This window comes from Microtus pennsylvanicus, chromosome 11, assembly GCF_037038515.1.
Source record: "Microtus pennsylvanicus isolate mMicPen1 chromosome 11, mMicPen1.hap1, whole genome shotgun sequence".
In the NCBI taxonomy this organism is placed as follows: Eukaryota; Metazoa; Chordata; class Mammalia; order Rodentia; family Cricetidae; genus Microtus; species Microtus pennsylvanicus.
In genome coordinates, this window is record NC_134589.1 from 55,510,733 (window position 1) to 55,534,670 (window position 23,938).

Consider the following 23,938-nt stretch of genomic DNA (forward strand, 5'->3'; position numbering starts at 1 on the left):
TGTCAGCGAGATCTTCTTAGTCCATCACTCTAGGTTTTCCATAGTGCTCTGGTTTCAGTATTTCTTCAGAAGAGCTGAAAAGCTTTCCGAAACCTTCTTTTCCATCTTCTCAGGTCAGGAAGAAATTGCAGTCTTGGCTTTGCCAGCCCTTCGCTCCCAGACGCTGGGGCTCTCTGAGGTAGGTGGTGCCCAGCAGGCATGGCTGACCATCTCTAATTCCTTCCAGCCCTGACAGAGGCCCAGGACATCCATGTGCACCTGTCACCGCTCCAGAGACACCTAGACATCCTAGAAAGCCTGGAGTTTCCCGAGGTGAAGGGCAGGCTGAGGCCTCTGCTCCATGTGGTCTGCCTGATTTGGGCCACCTGCAGGTCGTACGGCTCCCCAGGGAGGCTCGCGGTGTTGCTCCAGGAAATCTGCAACCTCCTCATCCAGCAGGTGAGCTGATCTGCGAAGCCCAGCAATGTCTCCCTCGGGGCTGCTTGGCACATAGAAAGGCACGTGGAAGAGTAAAACGTGGTTTTCCCTTAGGCCGGACGTAATTGCGGCCCAAAGGATTCTCACATTTGAATTTTATGTTTTCACAAGCCAGCAGTTCCCAAAGAGGCTTTTGGTACTGCGGACACACTGGGGTTGCCCAATCTTGCTTTCTGCCTAAGCCCTGCTTGGGGCTGGTAAATCGCAACCTCCTTCATGAGCTGCGTGAGGGATTTGTGTTAAGTCACCAGCAAAGCCTAGTAATTCAGCAGGAAGTCTCTGAAGTCAAGGGAATTGCTCCTGACTTAGCACGTGTGAGCTGTGTGTTCCAGCGCAAGCTGCTTGCCTGCTCTGTGCCTCACTGTCCGGTTTATGATGCTGCAGCATAAAGGGAACTATCTCACAGGGGTAACATGTAATGAGGCCAAGGATGTCTGTGCCCGGCACACGCTCAGGGCTCCTTCGCTGTGAGCATCTGAGATGCTGCTGTTTGGGTTGCACAGGGAGCTGTGAGCATCTGAGATGCTGCTGTTTGGGTTGCACAGATCATTCCTCCACTTCTTGTTGCTACTAGTGACTGTTTGTTTTGTTTTGTTTCCCTTGTTTTTGTTTGGAGGTTGAACCCAAGGCCCTTCACATGTTTGATAAGCTCTCTATCAGTGAGCTACATATTTTTAAGTTTTACTTTGAGATAAGACCTCGTTCAATTTCCCAGCCTAGCCTGAAACTTTCTATCCTCCTGTCTCACCTTCCCAAGCAGATGGGAGTCCAGCTGTGTGCCATCCTACTGGCTTTCCTACCCGCTCTTAGGGATTCCTGTAGCACCAAGGCCGTATGGATCTTAGAGTGTACGTGGAGCTAGAAGCCGTGGTTTGAGTGACCTTTCTCCATGGTGACTCCTTTTGGTACCCAAGGACAATCAGCCCTAAGAAAACAATGAACAAGCTCACAGAATGGCTCATCATACCCATTGAGCATGTTGAGGCTACAAAATGGTATTACATTTATAAATCCCAGTCAGACATCAGATGAGGGGACAAAAGGAGTCTTACAACCTATTACTTGTTTAGAGATGTTTGTCAAGGTTGAAGACTGACTACTTACCCAAGCACGCCCACAGCAGCACCCACATCTGGGGTGCTGGTCTCACAGAACTGCATGTCACCATCACTATCAATGGGGACTTCGGGTTGAAAATATAAGAACGAAGAAAATGGAGCATCTGTAGAGAACTTGTATTAGCGCGCCCATGCTTTGAAAACCTGAGACGAGGCTGGCTCCAGACTGACTCACATTGTGGTTTTAGAGGATGCCTCTCAAACCCAGTACTCTCTGTGGCTGCCTGTGTTGGTGATGGAGACTACCCAGTAGTTTAGCTTCCAAGTTCCCAGGTTAAAGTCTCTTGAAAAAAATAGTTATGGCCCCAAGCATTCTTGCATTCAAAATATTTTTGTTGTCAAAGTCAACAAATCACAGAATGTTTGGGGATGAATGACTGGCCCGGCCATATCCCGAAATGCCTCCTGGTCTCTGACTGGTCACTTGTCCAATCACAGCATGGTTCAACACACTGTGACTGAAGGAGCACAGACTGTTGGGCTTAAACCCTGACCCAAGATCTCCTGTGGAACGGAAAACTTGATCAGAAGTTTTCTGTGTTGTTCTTATGAAAAATATTACCTAGGCAATTATTTCCCTCTGAGATGGTGTTGACATAGTCATGGGATATCCTGTACCTGCGGTTGGGCTCATGGTTACTAATTTATCTACATCCCAGGCCTCTAATTACCTCAACCCGGAAGACCTCCTGAGGAGTGAGGTAGAAGAAAGTCGGAGAAAACTGCAAGTGGTCTCAGACACCTTAAGCTTCTTCAAACAGGCATTTCAGGACAGAAGGGAACATCTCCACACGTACTTCAAAGAGGACTCAGAAGTCAGGAGATGGGATTTCCAGGTGTCTCTGGTCTTTGTGCGGCTGGATGGCTTTCTGGACCGACTGTGTGTGGTAGAGGTGAGTAGATTCATTCACCCCAGGCTCCGGTCCAATGTGGGAGTAATACAACATCTCAGAGTCTACCAGGTAGCCAGGAAGATGTATTTTGGCTCATGGTGACAGAGAGTTTTAGTTTATCGTGGAGGCGAAGTCGGGGTGAGAATGAGCTCCAGTTGTGGCAACAGGATCACGTGGCAGTGGCTGTTCCAATAGTGCTGGGACAGAAGGCAGGGAGCGAGGTTTGAGCCAGCGGCTAAGCTGTAAGCTTTGAAGGCCTGCGCCTAGTGCTCTACTTTGATCTGCTAGGCTCTACCTCCTAAGCATTTCACAGCCTCCCAAAATAGCACCACACTGGGGGTCAAGCAACAGAACATGAGAGCCTGTGGTTTGCTGTTGTAGATTCATGCAAGACAGTCACATGTGGTTGGCTGGCAGGACCATTAACAAGTTTCGGTAAATGGCTGTCATTTGGATTGACCAAACAGTGGTGGTTCCATTGGTATTCAGAGATTCTGATCAGAGGCACTTAGGGAGAAATCCCCAGAGATTATTATCTCAGCTTATTTGCAAATAAACTTGGGCTGGGAAGTCTGGTGTGCAAAACTGAAAGAGAACAGGTCTTCATCATACAGCTGCCCGTTCTCACAGGCCAGCTGCTTTGGACTTCCCTTCCATTCCCAGACTGCCCAGGGGCTCTAAATCCGAACACTACTGAGTCCTTGGGCAAGAGAAGCACATCTTATTCATAGTTCTCTCTCCTGTCAAGTATTTAAAAATTACTATGAATTTTTGTTTAAGAACTAGGAAGCAAAGATATGAGACTTTTCCTTTGGCTTTTACATCTCAGAATTTAGTGTCTTACAGTTATGGACTTATAGATTGAATTTTGATATTTTAAAAAAAATGTTTTTATCACTTTATTTCTCTCCTGTCTGCCTCCCAGCCATTCCCAGCCACCTTTTCTTGAACCACTCCCATGTATCCCCCAACTCTCAAGTTGATGGCTTATTTTATTATTATTATGTCTGTGTGTGTTATACACACACACACACATCTGTACAACCTGCTGAATCTGTTCTTGTTGTTTGCATGTACATGAACAATCATTAAGGAGGCTTATCCCTGGGAGAGGCTATCCCTGGGAAGAGATTCCCAGAAGACCTTAGATGCCTGTAAGTCTTTGTCTAGGTGTGGGACCCAGTGGCATTTCCATGCTCCCATGTTAACATATTCATTGCTAATGCCTTGTTCTGGTCTCTTTCATACAGTCATTTCTAGCAGAGACAATTCACAGCAGACTTCTTGGTATTCTGGCTCTTACGATTTTCCTAGGCCCTCGTCCCACAGTGTCTCGGAGCAGGGGCTGTGATGTAGATGCATCCATGAAGGCTGGGTTCCCCACAATTATCGATGAGGCTATTTTGTGTCCGGCTGTGCTTCTCGGCATTGTCTCCATTTGTTGTCAAGGGAGGCTTCTTGGCTGAGGGCTGGTAGTGACACTTATCCAGGAACGGTGGGTCACGCAACCTGATTGAATTTTTGTGGGAAGGATAAGTACCACATACACAATAAGAAGTACATGCTTGGGGGTAATTTGAGGACTTTGGGGTCCAGTTCAATGTTAGACCAATAGCTAAGGAACAGAGAAGGAATTAGACTTCAGTTCCAAGCTATTAGTAGTGGAGATTTGGGGTGAAGAGAGATGTGGTGTGGAAATGCTGTAACAAACCTACGAAACCACCAGATGACAGAGATAAAACAATCATAGACTAAATCTCTTCATGTCAATTTTTTAAATACATATTTAAAAAATTCTCCAGGCACTGAGCTAAGTGCTAGGATTCAGAGATGAATAGAACGTAGTTTTGCTTGAATAACTTTCCAGACCTACAGTCATGGCATAGGAGAAGAGAGACAAATTAGCACAGAACATCCAGGGTAGAAAGATAGATACAGAATCAGTCAACTTTCCTAAGGTGAACTGAATGTCATAATAAAAGTACATTTGGGTTACTGGGAGCAAAAGATGGGGGGGGGGACCCTAACCCAGGAAAGCTTTGAAAAAATAGCAAAGAGCACAAGAGGAAATCAATTCTGAACTGGAAAAAGAATTCACTGGAGAAAGGCATAAAGGCAGAAAAATATGCAAGAGAAGCCAGAAGCTAGATTTTATGAAAGGCATACCTTAAACCTTTCATCAGAATCAGGAGGGTATTAATAATTGATATCCAGCATCATCCTAAATGCCTCATTTTCTCTCAGCTGTTTCCAGCACAACTCCTGCGGCTCAGCCCCTATTCCCATCCCCCTCCGCTCGTTATTCCTCTCATCTCCCACATCAACTCCTCACTATTTAGCCAAGGTGATGGCCACCCTGGTCTCTGGGATGACCATGGAGGAATAATCACCTCTGTAGCATTGCAACGGTCATGCTTGCGGGCTCTCTCTCCAGTCTTGAAATAAGCTTCCAATAGCTGTTCAGGAGAGGTCTTCAGCCTGGAACACACATGCCAATGGTATGACTTTGCATATAGACAGCTATTCTAAACTAAGGGCACCTAATCTGCATGGGGTATCAGTAAATATTAGCACAGCTGGCCACGTCCGCCCCAGAGCCATTACCTCACTTTAGTCCCTTCTCAGGCTTCTTTTTCCTGAACCAAAGGCCCAGATACGTAAAGAACAGTTGCTCTGACTTGACTGAAAGGAACTTGGATACCCTCTGCTCTCTGTCCCTGGAGGGGACTTGGATACCCTCTGCCCTTGGTCTGTTGCTTCTGCCCCTCCAAAGTTGTCTGTCTTGTATTACTCCTTTGCCCCTGGGCACAGCAACTCCCCTTCTCTGTCATCTCTCAGTGTTGGCTCAGATTCATCCCCCTTGCCCTTTGCTGTCTCCTCTCCCCCTCCCACCTCCTCTCTCCTCAGCTCAGTGCAGCAGGACAGGGGACTATCGATCGTCTTCTGGCATATTTCATGTAGCCCTTTAGTTAACATTCTGAGTATCACAGTGATCAATGCCTGTTTGAAATGGGATTAATCTGCTTCTCTCCAGCAAGAATTAGCATGAACTTAACCTTCTTCATCTTCTATTCTAATGCAATGTGTGATCACCATGACGCTGGCGCCTGAGATTTAATAAATAGAAGTGAACAGAATGACATCGGTGCATTTGGCTCTTCTCCGCTCACGCTGAGGGCCAGATTACAAGGGGCTGGTTTCTAATCTCCACGGTTCTCCCAGCCCTCGTTCCTCTCATCTGTAATGCTCTTTAGCTCTTTACCCTTTTGTTTTTGACATTTCTTTTTCACAAGCATTTTGTTGCTCGGGCCCATTCTTCCTTTCTGGCTGCTTGCTAAAAGAAGGTAGGAGGCAGAGGAGGTATGCAGTAAGGAGGGTGTGTGCTGGGGACAGCTTCCCAGGGCAACCGGATACCAACCTTCTTTCTCAGGGTCAGCATCGCATGACCTCATCCTTGCTGTGGAAACTTAGGGCTACAAACATAGAGAAATGACACATGCAAGAACTTTTCTGGTGTTAGAACATGTGTCATCGCTGTCATTAGAAATGCTAATCATCAATACCCATCTTTAATAAGCAACTCAGTCCAATGCATCTCTTAATTTATCCACAGTCACCCAGTGCAGAATGCGGAGATGGGATTTATTCCCAGAAGCGTTGTACTCTTTTCATCAAACTTTGATATCCTCAGGGAGTTGTAAACATCTCTTTACTCTGCTCCCTTCCTCCCTTCCTTCCTTCCTCCCTTCTTTCCTTTCTTCCTTCCCCTCTTCCTTCCTTCCTCCCTTCTTTCCTTTCTTCCTTCCCCTCTTCCTTCCTTCCTTCATTCCTTCCTTTTCCTCCCTCTCACCATCCTTCCTTCCCTCCCCATCTTTCTGTTTTGAGGGGCTCAACCTTGCTTTTTGGTTTTACTCCTACCCTTACCCATTCTTTTCTATCTTTCCATACCCCATTTTCAACCAGATAGCTTCTCAGTCTTTATCCCTAAGTAGGTCACTTAGGTAAAGTGCTAGTTCTCATTCCGATTAGACTTTCTGGCTTCACCTAAGGGAATCCCCAACATATCCAAAATCTTTTGCAGTTTGAATAAACAGTCAAGAAGCCGAAGAAAAGCAGTCTCCCCATGTCTCTGAATCCCTTGACTCATCCTCCTTCCCGGAACATAGGAACTGGGACATAACACACATGCACACAAGCGTGCACACATGTCTATGCCACAAGACTGTAGGATCTGCACATTCTTGTTTGTTTCTGCTTGCAGCCCCTTCCCTGCAAATGATGCGGGAAGCACTTGGAGAGAGCCCTCATCTCTTTCATTAAAAATGCCTGGGATTCACTTGGAGACGCAATGATTTCCTGCTGGGGCTCTATGCAGAGTGATTAGCAGGGAGAGAGGTAATAAGCTGACCTGAGATACCACATTTCCTTGGGGTCCCTTTGCCAGCTCCAGCCACTTTGTCCAGCCTCTTTTCATTCCTGGTCTAATTGGGCTGGCTTCCCTTTCAGCCCAGCTTGAACACGTGGTCACATGTGAGACCATTAGCTGCATAAGGTCGGTGGCAGTCGAGAAGGTAAAGAAAACAGTCTTTTTTCAAATGACCTTTTGAGATTTTCATCTGAGAGGAGCTGCTCTGTGCTGTCCCTTAATGAATTCCGAAGACATTTCTTTTAAGACAGGCAGCCGGCATGCCCTCTCCTTTGGGAATAGAGGAACCGTTGGTGAAGCTTGCCATTGCAGCTGGTTTTGATTCTCCATCTCATGGGCCAGAGCACAAATTGAACCCCAACTCTCCACCTGCCACCACCATTAAATGTTGCATCGTTTTTTTCATAACAATAGGTCCCAATCAACCCAGTAAATCTTCTGGGACCCTGGGGCGCATTGTGATACCTGCCTACAAAGAGCTGCAGAGTATCTCCTGGATAAGCCATACTTATCCAGTATCTAATGACCCCAGGAGGGTCAGAATTATAATGGTGACACTTTCCTTATGTCATACTATATAGGCTCTTTCTGAAGAACCGCCTCATATGTTAAATATTATTGTCCCAAAACCTGGCCTATATTAAATACCGCTGTGCCCATCTACAGTTTGCAAATGAGCCTTGCAATGTCAGTGCCTTGCCCCAGGCCATAGAGCCAGCAAAGAGCAGGACCAGGGTTGTGGGAACATGAGTGTCACAGGTCTTCTACGATATGCATCCTGGCTCCAAGGCTCATCGCACATCCTGTATGCTGCATAATGCATTTCATGGCTTTACTACTGGGATTACTAAACATTGACATTTAAAAATATTTAACCCCATTGGATTAAATTTGCTATTTATCTGTCACTGAAGACTTTTAAATGGGCTGTGAAAAGAGCCTACATCTAAATTGAGTGTCGGTGATGGGTTGTGGTCAGTGCGCAAAATCTGTGTCTGCAGCTCTAGAAATTATTTCTGCAATTCTGTCCACTGTATATCGTACCAGAATCTCCCCAGTGATAATGTGCTCACAGCTGAGGCTGCTCACTCTGTTTGGACTGTCTGAAAGGTAGATGGTTTGTTTTATTTGTTGGCGTCCCAAGGTCTGCTCACTGTTGTTGTTGTTTTTTAGATTAAAATGATTACATAGCAGCAGTTACCTAACTTCATCCTTCATGGTGAGACCACGTCTGCTCGTTTGGGCATCTATTTCTTCCCTCAAACTGGGACCACAGAAGTTTCTTCCTTGCACTTGTCTAAGACCTGTTCAATACTAAGATGTCCTGCCTTTGCTTCCTCCACCCAACTCTTCTCATTCTCACGAACGGCTCAGCAGTCGTGGTTGCTAGGTGTTCTGTCGCTTCGTCACTTTCTGCTGGCTGCGCAGCAGCTAAGTCAGAGCAGAAACGGCACACCTGCATTCAACAAATACTCATTCCATACCAAGCATGCTTCCGGATGTAGGAGGACCTGGGATACCTTTGGAATATCTGCAACCTCCTAGGAAAGGTGGACAGAACATGACATAATACAACATAATGTTAAATATTACCATGCCAGAGTAAGAAAGCTAAGACAGAGCAGAGAAGTGGCGCTGGGGGAGGGGAAAGGGGACACCCCATTGATAGGAGTTGAAGGGAAGACCCCAGGCCTTCAAATGAGCCCCCAAATAAATGTGTCTCCCACTATACCTTTGTTAGTTAGATAAAACATTCTAAATATCTATCATTTCCTAATAGAGACCCCAGAGGGGTTGCTTTGATGTCTCGGGCCCTCCCTATATGACAGTGGGAGCAGCAGAGATGGACAATCTGTTGTAATAATCTGTAGTTCCTGCAGTGAAGATGTGACCCGTTTGTTAAGATGAAGAAAAAATTTTTGGAGAAAATCAATAACTAGACTTTCTCCAAAAGTATAGTGACTGAGTACTGCTTGGGTACCTGCAATCTCCTCCTTATGTTATCAATAAAATGCTTGCTTCCCACTGACCACCTAGGAGCATGCTTCAAGTCTTCTGGAGAAATAAGAGTCTATAATGAAATTATAATCTCATTTTCTGCTATATGCAAACATATCAAGCTGTGTCTATCTTTTAAACATGATTACAGGGGATTTCCTAACAAATTAAAACGATGTCCACACCATTGTGAAGAATAACGACCGAGGAAATAGTGCAAGGCTCAGCTATCTACCATCAAAGTCGATTGCTTTTAAACAGAATCCATTGGTTTTCTTCTAAGCATATCAAGTTGAACATAGTTGTTTATTTGAGTTGGGGGTCTCGCTATGTAGCCCAGGCTGGCCTAGAATTCACGGTCCTCACTCAGCCTCCCAAGCAGTGGGATTATATGTGTGTCAACATTCCCAGCCCATATCTTACGGTTATTTGAATTGTGCAAATTTATGAGACTCGGTTGTGATGGTGTGTCATGTGTATAGAGTGGGATGATCAAACCATAGTGGTTAACATGGTCTTAACCATTTAAAAGCCTTTTACTAATTAACACATAGTCACCATAAGAATTGTGGAGTACGCTGTGATATTTCAATGCTTTGTGAAGTACATATTATCAAGTCAGGGTGATCAATAGTTTCCATGTTCCCATTATGCTATCGAGCCTTTAAGTTCCTCCTTTCTATCCTTTTATCAAGTGTGCAGGAGTTACAATGAACTGCCAAGCCCCACTATTCTGTGGGAGCCCTAGCCCTCACTCCTATCTGATTGTGTTTATGTGCCCATTATCAGACATTATCTACCGCCAGCCCCTTGCTCTGACCGTCTCTGTCTCTAGGAGTCCCCGCTGCACTTTCTGAGGGAATTGCTTTTAGATGCTCATGCGAGGAAGCGTGGCTTATTTGCCTTCCTGCCTCTGACTTATTTCACCCCACCTATGGCCTCCAGTTCATAGATTTGGGTGTAAACAATAGCAAGTCGTCATTCATAACAGCTTTCACCCAGGCACCCACTGATGGACATTAGGGTCATTCCCTAACTCATTAGCTATAAGTAGTCTACCAACAGACAAGGGTGTGCAAGTGCCTCTTTAATATTCCGAAGTCATTTCCTTCGGATCCTTTTGTGGAAGGGAATGGAAGTAGATGGTAGATCTATCTCCAATTGCTTGGTGCCCCTCCATACTGTTCTCTCTTGTGGCTTTATTAACTTCCTCACTGGCATTTGTGTCTTTGGGACTCCAGCTACCCAAACGGTGCTGAGATACCTCATTGTGGTTTCAACTTGCATTTCCTTAAAAACTAGTGGAGTTGAACATTTTTCACAAGCTCAAGAGCCCCCTGATTTTCTTTCATTTTTTTAAAAAAAATGTAAATATAAACTGTCCATGAATAATGACCACATAAACTACCACACCCCCCACAGTCACTGCAGGCCAAAAATGAGCCATTGTCTTCATGCAGACTTATTTCTGTTTTCTTCCATGCTTCAAACTCTTTCCTCCCCTCCAGGTAAAAGCCTTAGGCTGGCTTTGTGGTGTTTGTGTTATATGTGCTACCTCTACTCTTTTAGGAATTGTGCAAGATATCACAGCGTGAACATTCATGTATCAAATATTGCTCATAAAGTTACGATGTACCATAATACATACCATTAGGACTGTGTTCCGGGCTGATGACTGGTGGATTCTTTTAGCACAGAAGATATCAATTTTAATTCTGCTACATCATGTATAGCCTCTATAGCTGATGCTGAGACATCACTGATCTGCCAAATCCTTGCCTTGTTTTTCATATTTCTTTTTGCAGGAAGTGTCAAATTTTTGTCCTTTACCCAATTTATAGTTGAATTACTTAGCTTTGGGTTACCTGGTGTAGGATTTCCCTCTGTATGCTGTGAATATCATTAGTTAATAAAGGAACTGCTTTGGGTCTCTAGCAGAGCTATAGGGGAACAGAGTTAGGTGGGGAAAACTGGACTGAATGTTGGGAGAAAGAGGATGGAGTCAGGAGAAGCCATGTAGCCCCTGCCAGAGACAGACGCTAGACAGAACTTTATCCAGTAAGCCACAGCCACGTGGAAATACACAAATTAATGGAAATAAGTTAATTTAGGATGCAAGTTAGTCAGAAATACACTTAAGTTATTGGCCAAACAGTATTGCAAATAACATGGTTTCTGTGTGATTATTTTGGGGCTGAGCAGATGGGAACAAACAAGTGACCTCCTACAACAGTTACCAAGTTTTTAAAGTACCTTATATATTCTGGTTGTTATTTTCCCATTGTGAATTGGCTGTAACACTTTGCGCATCCACAGTTGTCTTGTCACTCTGTTGTTTCCTTTGCTGTGCAGAAGCTGGCAATCTCATCCATCCCTGCAGATCCACCCTCACTTCCGCATCCTCTGCTTTGGAGGTCTTATCCAAAAAGCCATTGCTTGTACTGATGTCTTGAAGCATTTTCATATGCTCTCTTCTTCTTCTTCTTCTTCTTCTTCTTCTTCTTCTTCTTCTTCTTCTTCTTCTTCTTCTTCTTCTTCTTCTTCTTCCTCCTCCTCCTCCTCCTCCTCCTCCTCCTCCTCTTCTTCCTCTTCCTCCTCCTCCTCTTTCTCCTCCTCCTCTTCCTCCTCCTTCTCCTCTTCTCTATTTTCCCTCCTCCCTTCTTCCTTCTCCCCCATCTCCTTTTTCCCTTTTCTAATTCTGAGGATAGAACTGGAGACAGGTGCCCTCTCTATGATGTTAATCCTAATATTTTAAAGTAGTGATTTCCTCACCCTGCCCCAGGAGGCAGAAGCTTTGATTCTTGCGCCTGGTCTCTTCTTTGCTGCTGTCCCTGTCCTGCCTCTTCTGATGATGATGCCTCGGCCTGACTGAGGAAATAGACTTCTGAATGGTTTCCAGAAGCTTCCTGGGTGACCTCCTGGCCATGTGGGAAGGTGCTGGCTCCTTCTCACTGCTGTGCCTCTGTTATTACTTCTGGACTTGGTGTCAGTAGCAGTATGTAAAGTTTTGGAGTAGAGGCGGGACCTGATGTGTCCCAGCTTGGATGTGGTACTAGGACCTGCTCTTGCCCTTCTAACCTCTTCATGTTGGAGGACCTTCCTCAAGGGTCCTCGCAAACTGTTTGCAGAATGACTTATAACCTTTAGCTTCATCTCTCCGTGGGAGTAATAGGTCCATAGACTGAGGGTTCTGACAGCAAGCATGGTTTAGTTTGGAGCTTTAGTGATTTTAGACAGGTATTCACAAGGGATCAATTCAATCTTCCCCATTCAGCACTCTCAGAAGGCATTTACACTATTAGATGTGACATGACGTCCATAGCCTTGAAAGGGACACCTCCCCAAAGCTTTTGGGCTATGTCATCCATCTGCTATTTAATTCTGAGCACAGCAGGGATGTGGTGTGTCTGTGGTGACAATAATACACACTGTGTCCTGGCGTGCACTTCAATCCTATGCCTGCACTAACTGGAGTTAGTTAGCCCACCACAGTGTCATGGAGCGTTACCATGACCCTGCCCCAGATGGAGAAACCCAACAGAGCGATGGTAAGTGACTGCCTTCTCTCTCTGAGATGGAATGAGGTTTGACCTGCCCCAGGACACTTGTGCTGGAAGATGATGGTAGAGGGACTTGTAAGAAGGCCAGTGCCACCCCTGAATTAGTATTCCAGGCTGTTTGGAGGGTTAACTCCTATCAGTACCCTCTCGAACACGGGTCGTCAAATGCACTATTAAACAAGACTGGCCCTGATCATCCTGCCTCCATTCCCTCGGTGCTGGGAGTACGGGCATGCATCACTAGCCTGGCTTGACACTGACTTTTTAAAATAAAAATCCACACTAAACCCACCGATTCTTACCAATATGTAATAGAACCCAGAGATGCTGAAACATACATTTTTTGATTTGCTTGTTTACTCTGGCTTCTGTGAATCCACCTTATCTGTACTTTTTCTTCAGTATTTCATAGAGTTTGAGCAATCCAATCTGATAATAAGGTTAAAAAAATCTAACCAGACCTTGCATTTTCTTAAGCAACCAGCACCCCTATAATTTCTGTCTCCTCCATTTGGTAGTGAGGATGAGGGTGGCGAGGGTTCCCTTAATTAACTGTTTGTGAATTGTCCTGATAGGGTCTTCTGAAGACAGCCTTGGATTTTGAGAAGCTGGAGAAGCTTGAGTTCAGTGGCATCCGAGGAAATGCCCTGAGTCAGCAAGTCCAGCAAATGCACGAGGAGTTCGAGGAGATGTACAAGGTCTTCTTGGAGTGCCCTTACAACTGCCTGGACCTCCAGAGCATGGTAGGGCTGGGAGGGGTTAAAGCCCTGGCCCCCTTTTTCAGTTGTCTCTATCTGCAGCACCCAAGTGTTCGTCATCTTCAGCTCTGTGGTCCTAGTGCTTTTGTTATTTATTGTTAGGGTCAGGAGAAATTGTCATCCTTGTGCCATTAGAAAGATCCTAATTATTTTGCATGCAGAGGATAAAAATAAGAAAGAGCTTCTCCCCACCACTGACAGATGCAGATTACTGCTACCTAGAGCTGTCGGCGTGGGAAGACAGGGGAAGCAGTGCCGACTTTATGGCTTCAAAAGTTTGAGCTGAGCGAAACAAGCCAGATGTAAACGGAGAAATAACTTCATGACCTCTCTTAAACCTGGTATCTAAGATGGTCAAATTGTCAGGTATATAGAGCTCACTAGAATGGACCTGGCCTCTGGGCTGAGACAGAGAGAAATGGGAGGAGCTGGTCAATGCTTACAAAGTGTCCTTGATGCAGGGTAAGTGTTCTACAGGTATAATGAACAATGTGGTGATGGTAGTAGTGCTGTATTATATGTTTGAAATCTGTTGGAGGGGTTCTAAGGGCAAACACACACACACACACGCATGCATGTGTGTGCACACAGTTCTAGTTATATGAGGGGATGGATTCTTGTGGATTTTGAATAAAAAAAATCTATATGCTAAACCCACCAATCATGATTGGTCCACTCCCTTCATTGCTTTGATCATTTCACAAGTGTGCACATGAATCAAAACATCACTGCGTACCTTAAACACACCATTTGACCGATCATACTCAATAAAGCTGCTAATAAATTCTAAGCTTCAAGCACAGACTGCCCAGCAAAGGCCAGGCATATCGGTAGAAGTTTATTAGCAGTTCAAGGTTAGGTAAAGGAAGCCCACTCAAGATAAGCAAGAGCAAGTACAAATTTTCTAAGATTGGGACACAGAGCCGAGATCTCACCCACAGTCCCCCCACAGCCATAAGCTATGAATTCAAAAGCACCAGAGGATAATAAAGAACTTGCTACCATGGGAAAGGGAATAGACTTCTCCCCAAAGAAAGGAGGATTGCAGGAGAAGAAATTGTAATCCAGAAAGGAAGAACAGAAATTAGGACAGGAATCTGTTCTGAGCATATTCAGTTTCCAAGGACCCTCGCTGGCCAGATCCAGGGTGATGGGACTTAATGAAAATTCCATTAGTTGAAAGAAGAAAAAAGAAAGATAGATTACAAAAGAGAATGTATACACATATTTAATATATATTATACATATGTTACATATATGATGTGTTTGCAACTGTATAACAAATCTCACATATCCCATTTATTTGGTATATATATTATATATAAGTACACATTATATATGTAATGTGGGAAGCCCTTCCGTATACATGTTGCTTTTATTGGTTAATGAATAAAGCTGCTTTGGCCTATGGCAGGACAGAATATAGCCAGGCTGGAAGGATAGAGAGAGAGAATAGATGCCATGTAGCTGCTGAAGGAGAAAGTCACCAGAAAAACTTACTGGTAGGCCACAGCCTCGTGATGGTGCATAGATGAGTAGAAATAGTTAATTTAAGATGGAAGAATTAGTTAATAAGAAACTTGAGCTAATAAGCCAAACAGTGTTGTAATTAATACAGTTTCTGTGTGATTATTTGGGTCTGAGAAGCCAGGATTGAATAAGCAGTCTTCATTTAAATATATGTCCATATATTATACACACATAATGCATACACATATACTTTGCCAGATGTATGAAAGCATACCATAACACCAAAATGCCAATGTAGCTGGAAAGTAGGAATATACTATGTTTTCCTACTTTTCTTTGGTTTTCTTTTCTTTTAAAATACAAACATGTGAGGCCTGGAGAGATGGCTCGGTGGTTAAGAGTGCTTGTTGCTCTTGTAGAGGACCTGAGTTCAGTTCTCAGCCCCCATGTTGGGCAATTTCAGCTCCAGGAGATTTGACGCCCTCTTCTGGCCCTGCAGGCACCTGTACTCACATGCACACCACACAAACACACTCCTACACATAAATGAAAATAAAAAAAATCTTTAAAATGTAAAATAAGAACACACATTACTATTGGAAAACAATAATAACAAATAGTAATTCAACAAATTAGAGAGTTGAAGTTTTCTTGAAAATTCCTGCACCCTAAGAAGAAAAACACATTTAAGTTTGGTAAGTAAAGGACAATTATTAAAACAGACTTAGATAATTTTTAAAAAATAATTGCTTATCTGCAACTCAAATTTAACTGTGTAGTCTGCATTTTTTATTTGCTAAATTAGGAAACTTAAGAATAATGGCTAATTGCCATTTTAGCCAATTAAGGTGTATTTGGAAGGAATAGTGTGTATCCATTTAATTAGCTTACTTTCCTTTTAAGGATTCGATTAATTTGGTTGCTTAGAAAAAGAAAAACATTTTGACTTGGGAGAGGAAGACAAGAAGGCGGTGCCCTTGGGGCTGTTGGCTGCTGAGAAAATCTAGAGTAGTGTGTGCTGACACTGTGGACAGAAGAGAAGGAAACTCGCAAAATGGAAGGGATAAGGACACAGGAAAGCGAGTGGATGGCAAACTCATGTTTCACTCAACTGTGCCATTTGGGTCAGAGTGTCCTGCTACCATGGTGTCATAGTTAGGTTTTGTCCAGTTGACACACACCTAGACATTCCTAGGAGAAGACAACTCAGTTGGAGAATTGCCTCCCTTGCATTGGCCTCTGGGCATGTCTGTGGGGCATTTTCTTCCTTATTGATTGGTATGGGAGGTCCCAGCCCACTGTGGGTGAAACCATCCCTAAGCAAGTCGGTCTTGTCTGCATCATAAAGCTAAGCAAGCCAGAAAACCAAGCCAATAAGCAGCTTTCCTTCATGGCTTCCACTTCAGTTCCTATCTCCAGGTTTCTGCTCCAACTTCCTTTAATGATGGACTGTAATGTGGAAGTATGAGCCAAGTAAACCTTTTCCTCTCAAAGGGTTTTTGGTCAGTGTTTTATAAAGCAACAAAGGAGCTAGGACACATGGCGAGGGGTAGAGAATTCAAATAATCTTTGGTTTGACTGTGTTTACCACGAGGGTTAGCAACCAAGACTGTAGTAAGACTGGGTTGCAGAAAATGATGCTTTCCTTACATACATGCGATGTCTCCTCAGGAATTTGAAAATGATGTCCGTGAATTTAACAAGAGAGTGGAAGATCTTGACCGGAGATTGGCGACAATCTTAATTCAAGCTTTTGATGATACACCTGATGTGGAACATGCCTTTAAGGTCGGTGCAAGTGGAGCAGAAGTCTCCGTGAGTTCCCCCTCAACACTCATCAGAGGACAATAAGGCTACCCTTCCAGTTTCTTCCTACAAATATTTCCCCTTGGAGGGTGTGAATATATATTTGGGCTTTTCAGGCAGATCACGTACGAATTTTGAACATGTAAAAATGCTTTGAAAATTAGAGTGATCTTTTTAGACACCATGCATCTATCAGTAAGGTCACCAATAAGAGTAAAAATGTCCAGTGTGGTTACTGCCCTGGAAGCATGGCTCAGCAATATCACGGCTGATTAAGCATTAAGGCAAGGTTGACTTAGCCTGGAGCAAAGCATTTACCAAGAAGTGATTTATAGGACCCAGACACCAGTAGCTAGAATAATTCTTGCCCTGGCTCTATTTCTTCCATATTGAGTGGTAAAAGGAATAGAGAAGCTGGACAGTGGTGGCACACGCCTTTAATCCCAGGACTTGGGAGACAGAGGCAGGTGGATCTCTGTGAGTTCGAGGCCAGCCTGGTCTGCATAGCAAGTTCCAGGAAAGGCTTTAAAGCTATACAGAAAACCCCTATCTCGAAAAACCAAAGGGGGGGAAAGTAAAGAAAGTGTAGGATGGTGAGGGCATACGTAGCTGCACAGTCAGGAAAGCTGATGTGGAATATAGGACTCTGTTGAGGGTGGCAGGACTCCTGCAGACTGTGGAGAGGCCTGGTGCTTTGAGGACTTGAGTCAGGAGAAAGTCACAGGGAGAGGCATTTTTGGTTCAAAAGAGGAAAAAGATTTCTGTCAGTGCTTTTCAAGATGAAATGAACATTCTTGAGAAGTAGTTAAATTTCTGGTCATTGAAAATGTTCATAGACTAAGTGATTTGTAGGACAATTGTCAAAGACACATGAACCTTGGATGGGCAAATCTATGCTATTCTAGAATATTAAATAACCCCAATGTGCCATGCTCCCTTTGCTGTTGAATGTGTGTGTGATTTAATAAACACCTGTTATTTAATAGTTCACCTTTTAAGACTTCAGAAATTCCTCTTTAAACATCAGGAAAGGTTTACATGTGGTCCATAGAATGATTTTATATACCATTAGCTGTCATGACGAATTGGGAGTCAGAAACCAGATACACTGAAGTTGTAACTCTACTCATGTGTTGAGACTATTCTCTCCCACCCTGGGAAAACCTTTGCACCTGCCATTCCGAGGATGTTCATGTCATCCACTGTGCTCATTTCTATCACTGCCTATGATATCATTGCATGTCACTGCTCTCTGTCTAGTCTCCTTTGGGAATTCATCTTTTCAAGAAGGTATTTGAAGTCTTCCTATTGCTCTTTAGATGCTCCCTTCATGAAAACACCTACATTTATATCAGGAGCATACCTCTATCTATAGGTTTTAAAAATGTTCAGTTCTTAAAATATATGGAATAAGGATTCTAGTCAAAAGAAGAAGGAATCCTTTATAGCCTTGGCCCTGGTCCTGAAACATCTCTGTTTGTAGCCAGACTCCCAAAGTGCACTCATAAAAGCAGATCCCTTATCTAACCCTAACTCCTCCTCTTAACAGCTCTTGGAAAGCACTGGGGAAACCACAGCCAGCTGGTCCCTCCTGCGTGACCCATTTCTCTTTTTGGTCATCTCACCATTAGGAAATTAAAACTTTTCCTTACTCCATCACCCAGTGCAAATGTTCCAGTGAATATCAATTCAGAGAAATAAGTAGGTTTTAGAATCTGGGGAGCTTTCCAGAGAGATCATCTAACCCCAGACACCCACCCCTGTTGCTGCTACACAATCATCTAACATTATATGCAGCTTGGATGTCATGGCCAGGGAACATGTGGGTCAAAGACCTCGGGCCAGTAGCACAAGATGACTATCAGCACCCTTGTCTGGATAGTCTCGGGAGGAAGATTTAGTCCATAACACAGCGGAGAATACACTGAACACAGCTGCTCTCTTATGCCTCCATCAAAGGGCTTTCTCAGGCTGTAGATAGTTCAGTTAGCAACGTGTTTCTTTTATAAGCACAAAGACCTGAGATCAATCCCTAGAGCTCAAGTTTTTGAAAAATCAGGCTTATTGTCTAAATCATGAAGATACAGAGCCAAGTAAATCCTTCGGGTTTGCTGGCTGGTCAGAGTAGCCTACTTAGTGAGTTCCAAGCCAGTGAAAGACGTTGTTTCAAAACATAATGGTAAATGGCACTTGGGGAATGATTCTTGGGTCAGTTCTCTGGCCTCTGCATGCACACACATGCATACATGCAGGCACACGCATGTGTGTGCACACTCTCACTCATAAACACACACGCGGAAGAGGGACTTTCCATTCTGTATCTGGCTGATGTTTATGGAGGAAAACCCATCCCTACAGATTTCATTGGGAAACATTCAGCATCCTTACTTAGGCTAACAGTGTACCTAGAATCACTGAGAAAACACTTCAAGCTATCTGTCCTGGGATAGAGTGCATCCTGACCCACTGACTCTTCTCTGTGCTTTTCTGTTATCCATGGCATGACCTGAAAACTCAAAACTTTCTAGAACAATCTCAGATTCTGGGCCAGACTCACCATCTCCGGGCACTTGCCGTCTTTCCCCCTTCTCATACTTTGAAGGGTAGTGATTTTAAAAAGCAATGAGAGAATGGCTTGGTGTGGCATGAGCTTGTGGCAGAATGGGCTTCAGGTCTAGGACACATGGGGTCTATTCCACTTCCAGTTGTAGGATTTATGGGTATAATCTTGACTTTTATATACAATTTTCATTGATATCTCTCTCTCTCTCTCTCTCTCTCTCTCTCTCTCTCTCTCTCTGAAAAAGACCATTTGAAAAATGTACCATGAAACAAATTTGCCCCTGCAGTGGCTGTTCTTTTTCGACCTCGGACTTAAAGTGTGAAGTAGAAATGGGAGCTTATAACACAGCATTTCTCAACCTGTGGGTCTTGACTCTTGGCAAACCTCTACCTCCAAAAATATTCACATTCCAATTCCTAAAAGGTAGCAAAATTACAGTTATGAAGTAGCAATAAAATAATTTTATAGTTGGAGGACACCACCACAACAGTATTAAAGGGTTAAGGAGTTTGTGAACCGCTGGTATAATGGAGTTCAGGTTTAAAAACAGTAGTACTTATCCTAATATGACTGAGTCCCTATGTGACTTAGGCTGAGGCAGCATCACACTTAAAAAATTCACAATAGAGGAACAGGGCATTATTAAACAATGTCCTTTTTTTTGTAAACACCTTGGGCTTGATTTAATGTACAGGAAAACACCTCAGATTGTTCTTGTCAGGTCTATGATTGACAGGGCAGCTCATCTCATTCCTGAAACATTCTTCTATCTTTTTCCATCACTACTGTGAGACAATGGTCTTGTACCCTGTAAAGATTTGTTACTTGTGTTGGTTTAATAAAATGCTGATTGGCTAGTAGCCAAGCAGAAAGTAAAGGCAGGGCAACCAGAATAGGAGAATTCTGGGAAGAGGAAAGGCTCAGTCTGCAGCTGTCACCCAGATGCAGAGGAAGCAAGATGAGAATGCTTCACTGATAGAAGGTGCCAAGCCATGTGGGTAACACAGACAAGATATGGGTTAAGATGTCAGAGTTAGTTGATAAGAAGCCTGAGCTAATAGGCCAAACAGTTTATAAATAACGTAGACCTCTGTGTGTTTCTTTGGGACTGAATGGCTGCAGGACCAGGTGGGACAGCAACCTCTGTCTGCACATTACAACCACCCTCCCTTATGTGTTGTATATTCCATGTGCAGTTCAGTCTACCTTCCTGTGTCTTTTGTTTTCCTTTTATTTCAACCCTTAAAATTCTTGGTAGATTCCCAGCATGACAAAGGACAGAGTACCTGAGGTGGGACAGATGAGTAATCCCCATACTAGGGATGCCGAGATGGGAGGATCATGAGTTCCAGGCCAAGCCTGTGCCAGAGTGAAAACTTCACTAAGAAAGCAAATACTCCCAACCTTCCCCCATCTATCTAAGCAGCCAAGAAAGGAGAAGGGAAAAGTTCTAGATATCACCATGTGGGGTCACTGCTAGAGTTCCACCATAACATATGTGCATCGTTCCTGTACTGAGTCATAAGAAGGGGAAAACAGAACAGGAAGCAGAAGGTTGGCAGTCCCAGGAAGGTTAAGTGCCTGTCATTATCCTCTCTACAGCTGTTAGACATCGCGGGAACCCTCCTTGAAAGGCCTCTGGTAGAACACGATGTGTCACACAAATACTTGGCCCTCATCCGAATGTTCAGCAGAGACCTGGATGCTGTGAGGCTCCTCTATAGTCAGCGCATCCAGGAGGAGGCGGAGCATGGTAGGGCGGTGGCCAAGGGAGTATGAGGGATGTGTTCTGTTACTGGAATGGGCAGAATACACTTATGCTCCTCTGAATAACTTACGGATACAGGACATCCTCAGAGAGCAACAAGCATAGTCCTTTCTGATAGAAATTCCAGATCATCTTGGGTGACTGCAGAGTTCACTGACCTGTACTTTTCTCAGTGTTGGAGAATGAGATGGCTGGGGTGACCTAGATCAGTGAAACCTTGAGTACCACTGGTCCGCTGTGGCCTTGGCATAATCGGTGAACTAATGGATCCCTGTTGTCACACTGGTTGATCATCATGATCACTCAATGCACATTTTATATGCCTGGAAAGAAGTTACCTGTGCCCTGCATTGCCGTAACCACTGTGCTTCTGGAGGGAGGAACTAGCGGGAGTGCGACCAGGGGCTGTCACACTCCACACCATCTTCTCCCACCCTTGGACCTGTTAGCCACAGTCCTCTAGTGACCACTCTTTTTGTCTCGGGTGGAATGTGGCTCACACGCTGTGATGAACCACCTTTCAGTATTAATTATTTTGCCTCTTACCCAGACCCCAAACAGATGCCTTGCATCTAGCAAGGACTCAAGAAACATGTGGGAAACATTGAAATAAACTCATGTTTGACTTTCAAACATGTAAGATAGAGTCTGCAGCTAATGTAAACCCTGAGATGTCACACCTCTGCAGTGGAGCGCACGGTGAGGTAAAAGGAGAGTCCCCTCAGCTCCTCTGCAGAGTTAGAAATGACAGGAGATGGTGGGCAGCCTTAATCCTACCAGGGAAACTGAAGGTGGAGTGGTTTTATCTTTAGGTGAAATCTCCCTTTTGCTAAATCGTGGTAACTGTTTATAGAGAAAGAAATTCAATATATGGACTGAGATGCTAAACACAGGCAGCTGACATACTTCATAATCCACATGGCTGAATTATAATCATAACCTGACTGAATTCCAACAAAATCCTTTGACTGTCACTAAGCAAAAGAGAGATGCCACCCCCATTTTACAACAGAGAAAACCGAGTCTCAGAAAGGCGAACCTTTCTGTTTGAGACAGTTGTCTTCAACCCTCAGTGTTCAAGCAAAACTTTCTTGAGATATCCTGAAAAGTAATGACCAGCTGCCAGACCAGTCAGAATGACTGGGCAGGGGAGTCATGTTCCCTGAGCTGTTGAACTCTCCCAAGGGTCTCTTTAGTCAGGCATTTGACTCAGTGTGGGCCCAGGGCGATGTCAGTCTGGAAATAGATTCAGCAATGTAGGGACAACTAGAAAAAGCTCTCCTGCAATGGAGGGAGCTGGGGGCTGTGCCTTCTCTTCAGTGTAGTTATTCCTGTCTGCAGGATTCTCGCCTGTGCACAAGAACATGCCCACCATGGCTGGGGGCATCCGCTGGGCACGGGAGCTGAGGCAGCGCATCCAGGGTCCCTTCAGCAACTTCACACATACCACACATCCGTAAGTATCTGATTCTTGAGAGGCACCTGACTGAGCCTCCCCGGCACCAGCCCCCCAGAAACAAAAGATCTACCCATCATTCCCTGCTCAGCCCCAGACTAGGTTCTATTAAACAGTGATGATTTTAGTACATGTGGGCTGAGATGTGGATCCTTCAGGGTTAACTGATGCTTAGCCTGCCAGAGGAAAACCAAACCAGGGGTTCCACACTCTGAGGAGGCCCTCAATATTGCTTCCTTGGAAAAGAACTCTCTGTGCCACTGGGGTAGTTGGGAAATGACAAGTAATTCCCAAGTGTGATGTGTGATCTTTGTAGAGATGTAGCTCCCTGGCCTCACATGTCAAGTCTGAATCTGAGCTGGGACTCTGTTTCTTTGGCAAACTCCCTTTGGTGATTAATGGTAGCCAGCTTAGGGAGGTACAACCTTGCTTCATGGCTGGATCTAGAAGCTGAGCCACTTAGAAGACTCTTGCCTGCTAGCAAGAAGCAAGAGGAGACACAGTGTTTGGGATGCCTCCTGTCCTGGGACAGGCAGTCTTCCTCTGATGCCTTCTTTGTAGACAACTTGATCTTGTTCAAAGTCCTTGCATTGCTAAGAGCAACAGAGGCAAAGGATTTGGAAGCTGGCCATTGGCCTGAGTCAGGGATGTCCGCGGAGACCCGGGGCTCAGGTAGCAAGATTAAATTTCTTTCAAGACGTGAGACAGAAGCATGGCATCTGTAGGGATCAGTCACTCCCCCACTCCAGGGTCACTAGTCAGAGAAGCAGCTCTGACATGAGCAATTTCCCCTTAGAGAGAAGCTGATATCTGTCCTGCCCTGGATAAGCTTTTTAATGATGCAGATAGAGAAACCAGGCATAAAGAAGGGCCGTGACTCCCCTCTGGTCCCAGAGACAGTCAAGAAATCACTGAGAGACATCTGGGGCTCCAGCTTCCAGCCCACAGTTCTTCCCAATGGTCCAGCCATAGAGAATTCTGCCTAAAGCAGGACTGAGCCCCCAGCCCCCTTGGATATACCCCTTAATGCAAAATGAAGAAGACATGCAGGGGCAATGAAGGCTACTTCCAGGCAAAGGAACTGCTTAGCTGCCAGAGGTCTGGTTCCTAGGAAGCCAACTCTGAGACATGTGAGCAGGGACAGCAAAGAATGGCCTTAGGAACAACAGCTAAAGGACAGAGTGTTCTGGGCCTGGGTGGCAGGTGGGCGGAGATGAGTTTCTGGTTGGCTGTACCAGAGACTTCAGTGGATCCTGCAAGGAGCATAGCTCCTAAGAGGTACCCAGGCTTGGTAGTCCCCACCCCAGCTAGTTCTTAGTTCTGGGCTTCCTCCATAAATAACATGACTGTTTTCTAGGTGGCTTGTAGTCTAGGAAATCCAATTCCCTCTCTGGCTCCATGGACACCAGAGCACAGGCATATACATGCAAAACACTCACACACATAAAATAACATTTCTTAAAAAGAGAGAATTCTGTTGGCTTCTATCACAAAGTAAAGTGAAAACATCATTGCATTGCTTCTGGTTTGCTCTCTGCAAACCACCGGGCAACATGGCCCAATGTATGCTCTGTATTAAACCACATGCGCCTCTGCCTTAGTCCTTCCAGATCCAAATCTGAGATGTGGCCCTTGTGAGACCTGT

The 23,938-nt window shown here is 44.6% G+C and overlaps 1 protein-coding gene across 1 annotated transcript in view; it reads left to right on the forward strand.

Moving 5' to 3' along the window:
• The window catches only part of Dnah9 (dynein axonemal heavy chain 9), a 328,999-nt gene that overhangs the window by 16,030 nt on the left and 289,031 nt on the right, over positions 1-23,938 (forward strand). Inside the window, exons 5-10 of the mRNA XM_075992137.1 lie at positions 227-438; positions 2,255-2,488; positions 13,048-13,215; positions 16,372-16,488; positions 20,672-20,822; positions 22,179-22,293. Coding sequence (XP_075848252.1) covers positions 227-438; positions 2,255-2,488; positions 13,048-13,215; positions 16,372-16,488; positions 20,672-20,822; positions 22,179-22,293 — 997 coding nt within the window. The remainder of the gene's footprint in view (positions 1-226; positions 439-2,254; positions 2,489-13,047; positions 13,216-16,371; positions 16,489-20,671; positions 20,823-22,178; positions 22,294-23,938) is intronic.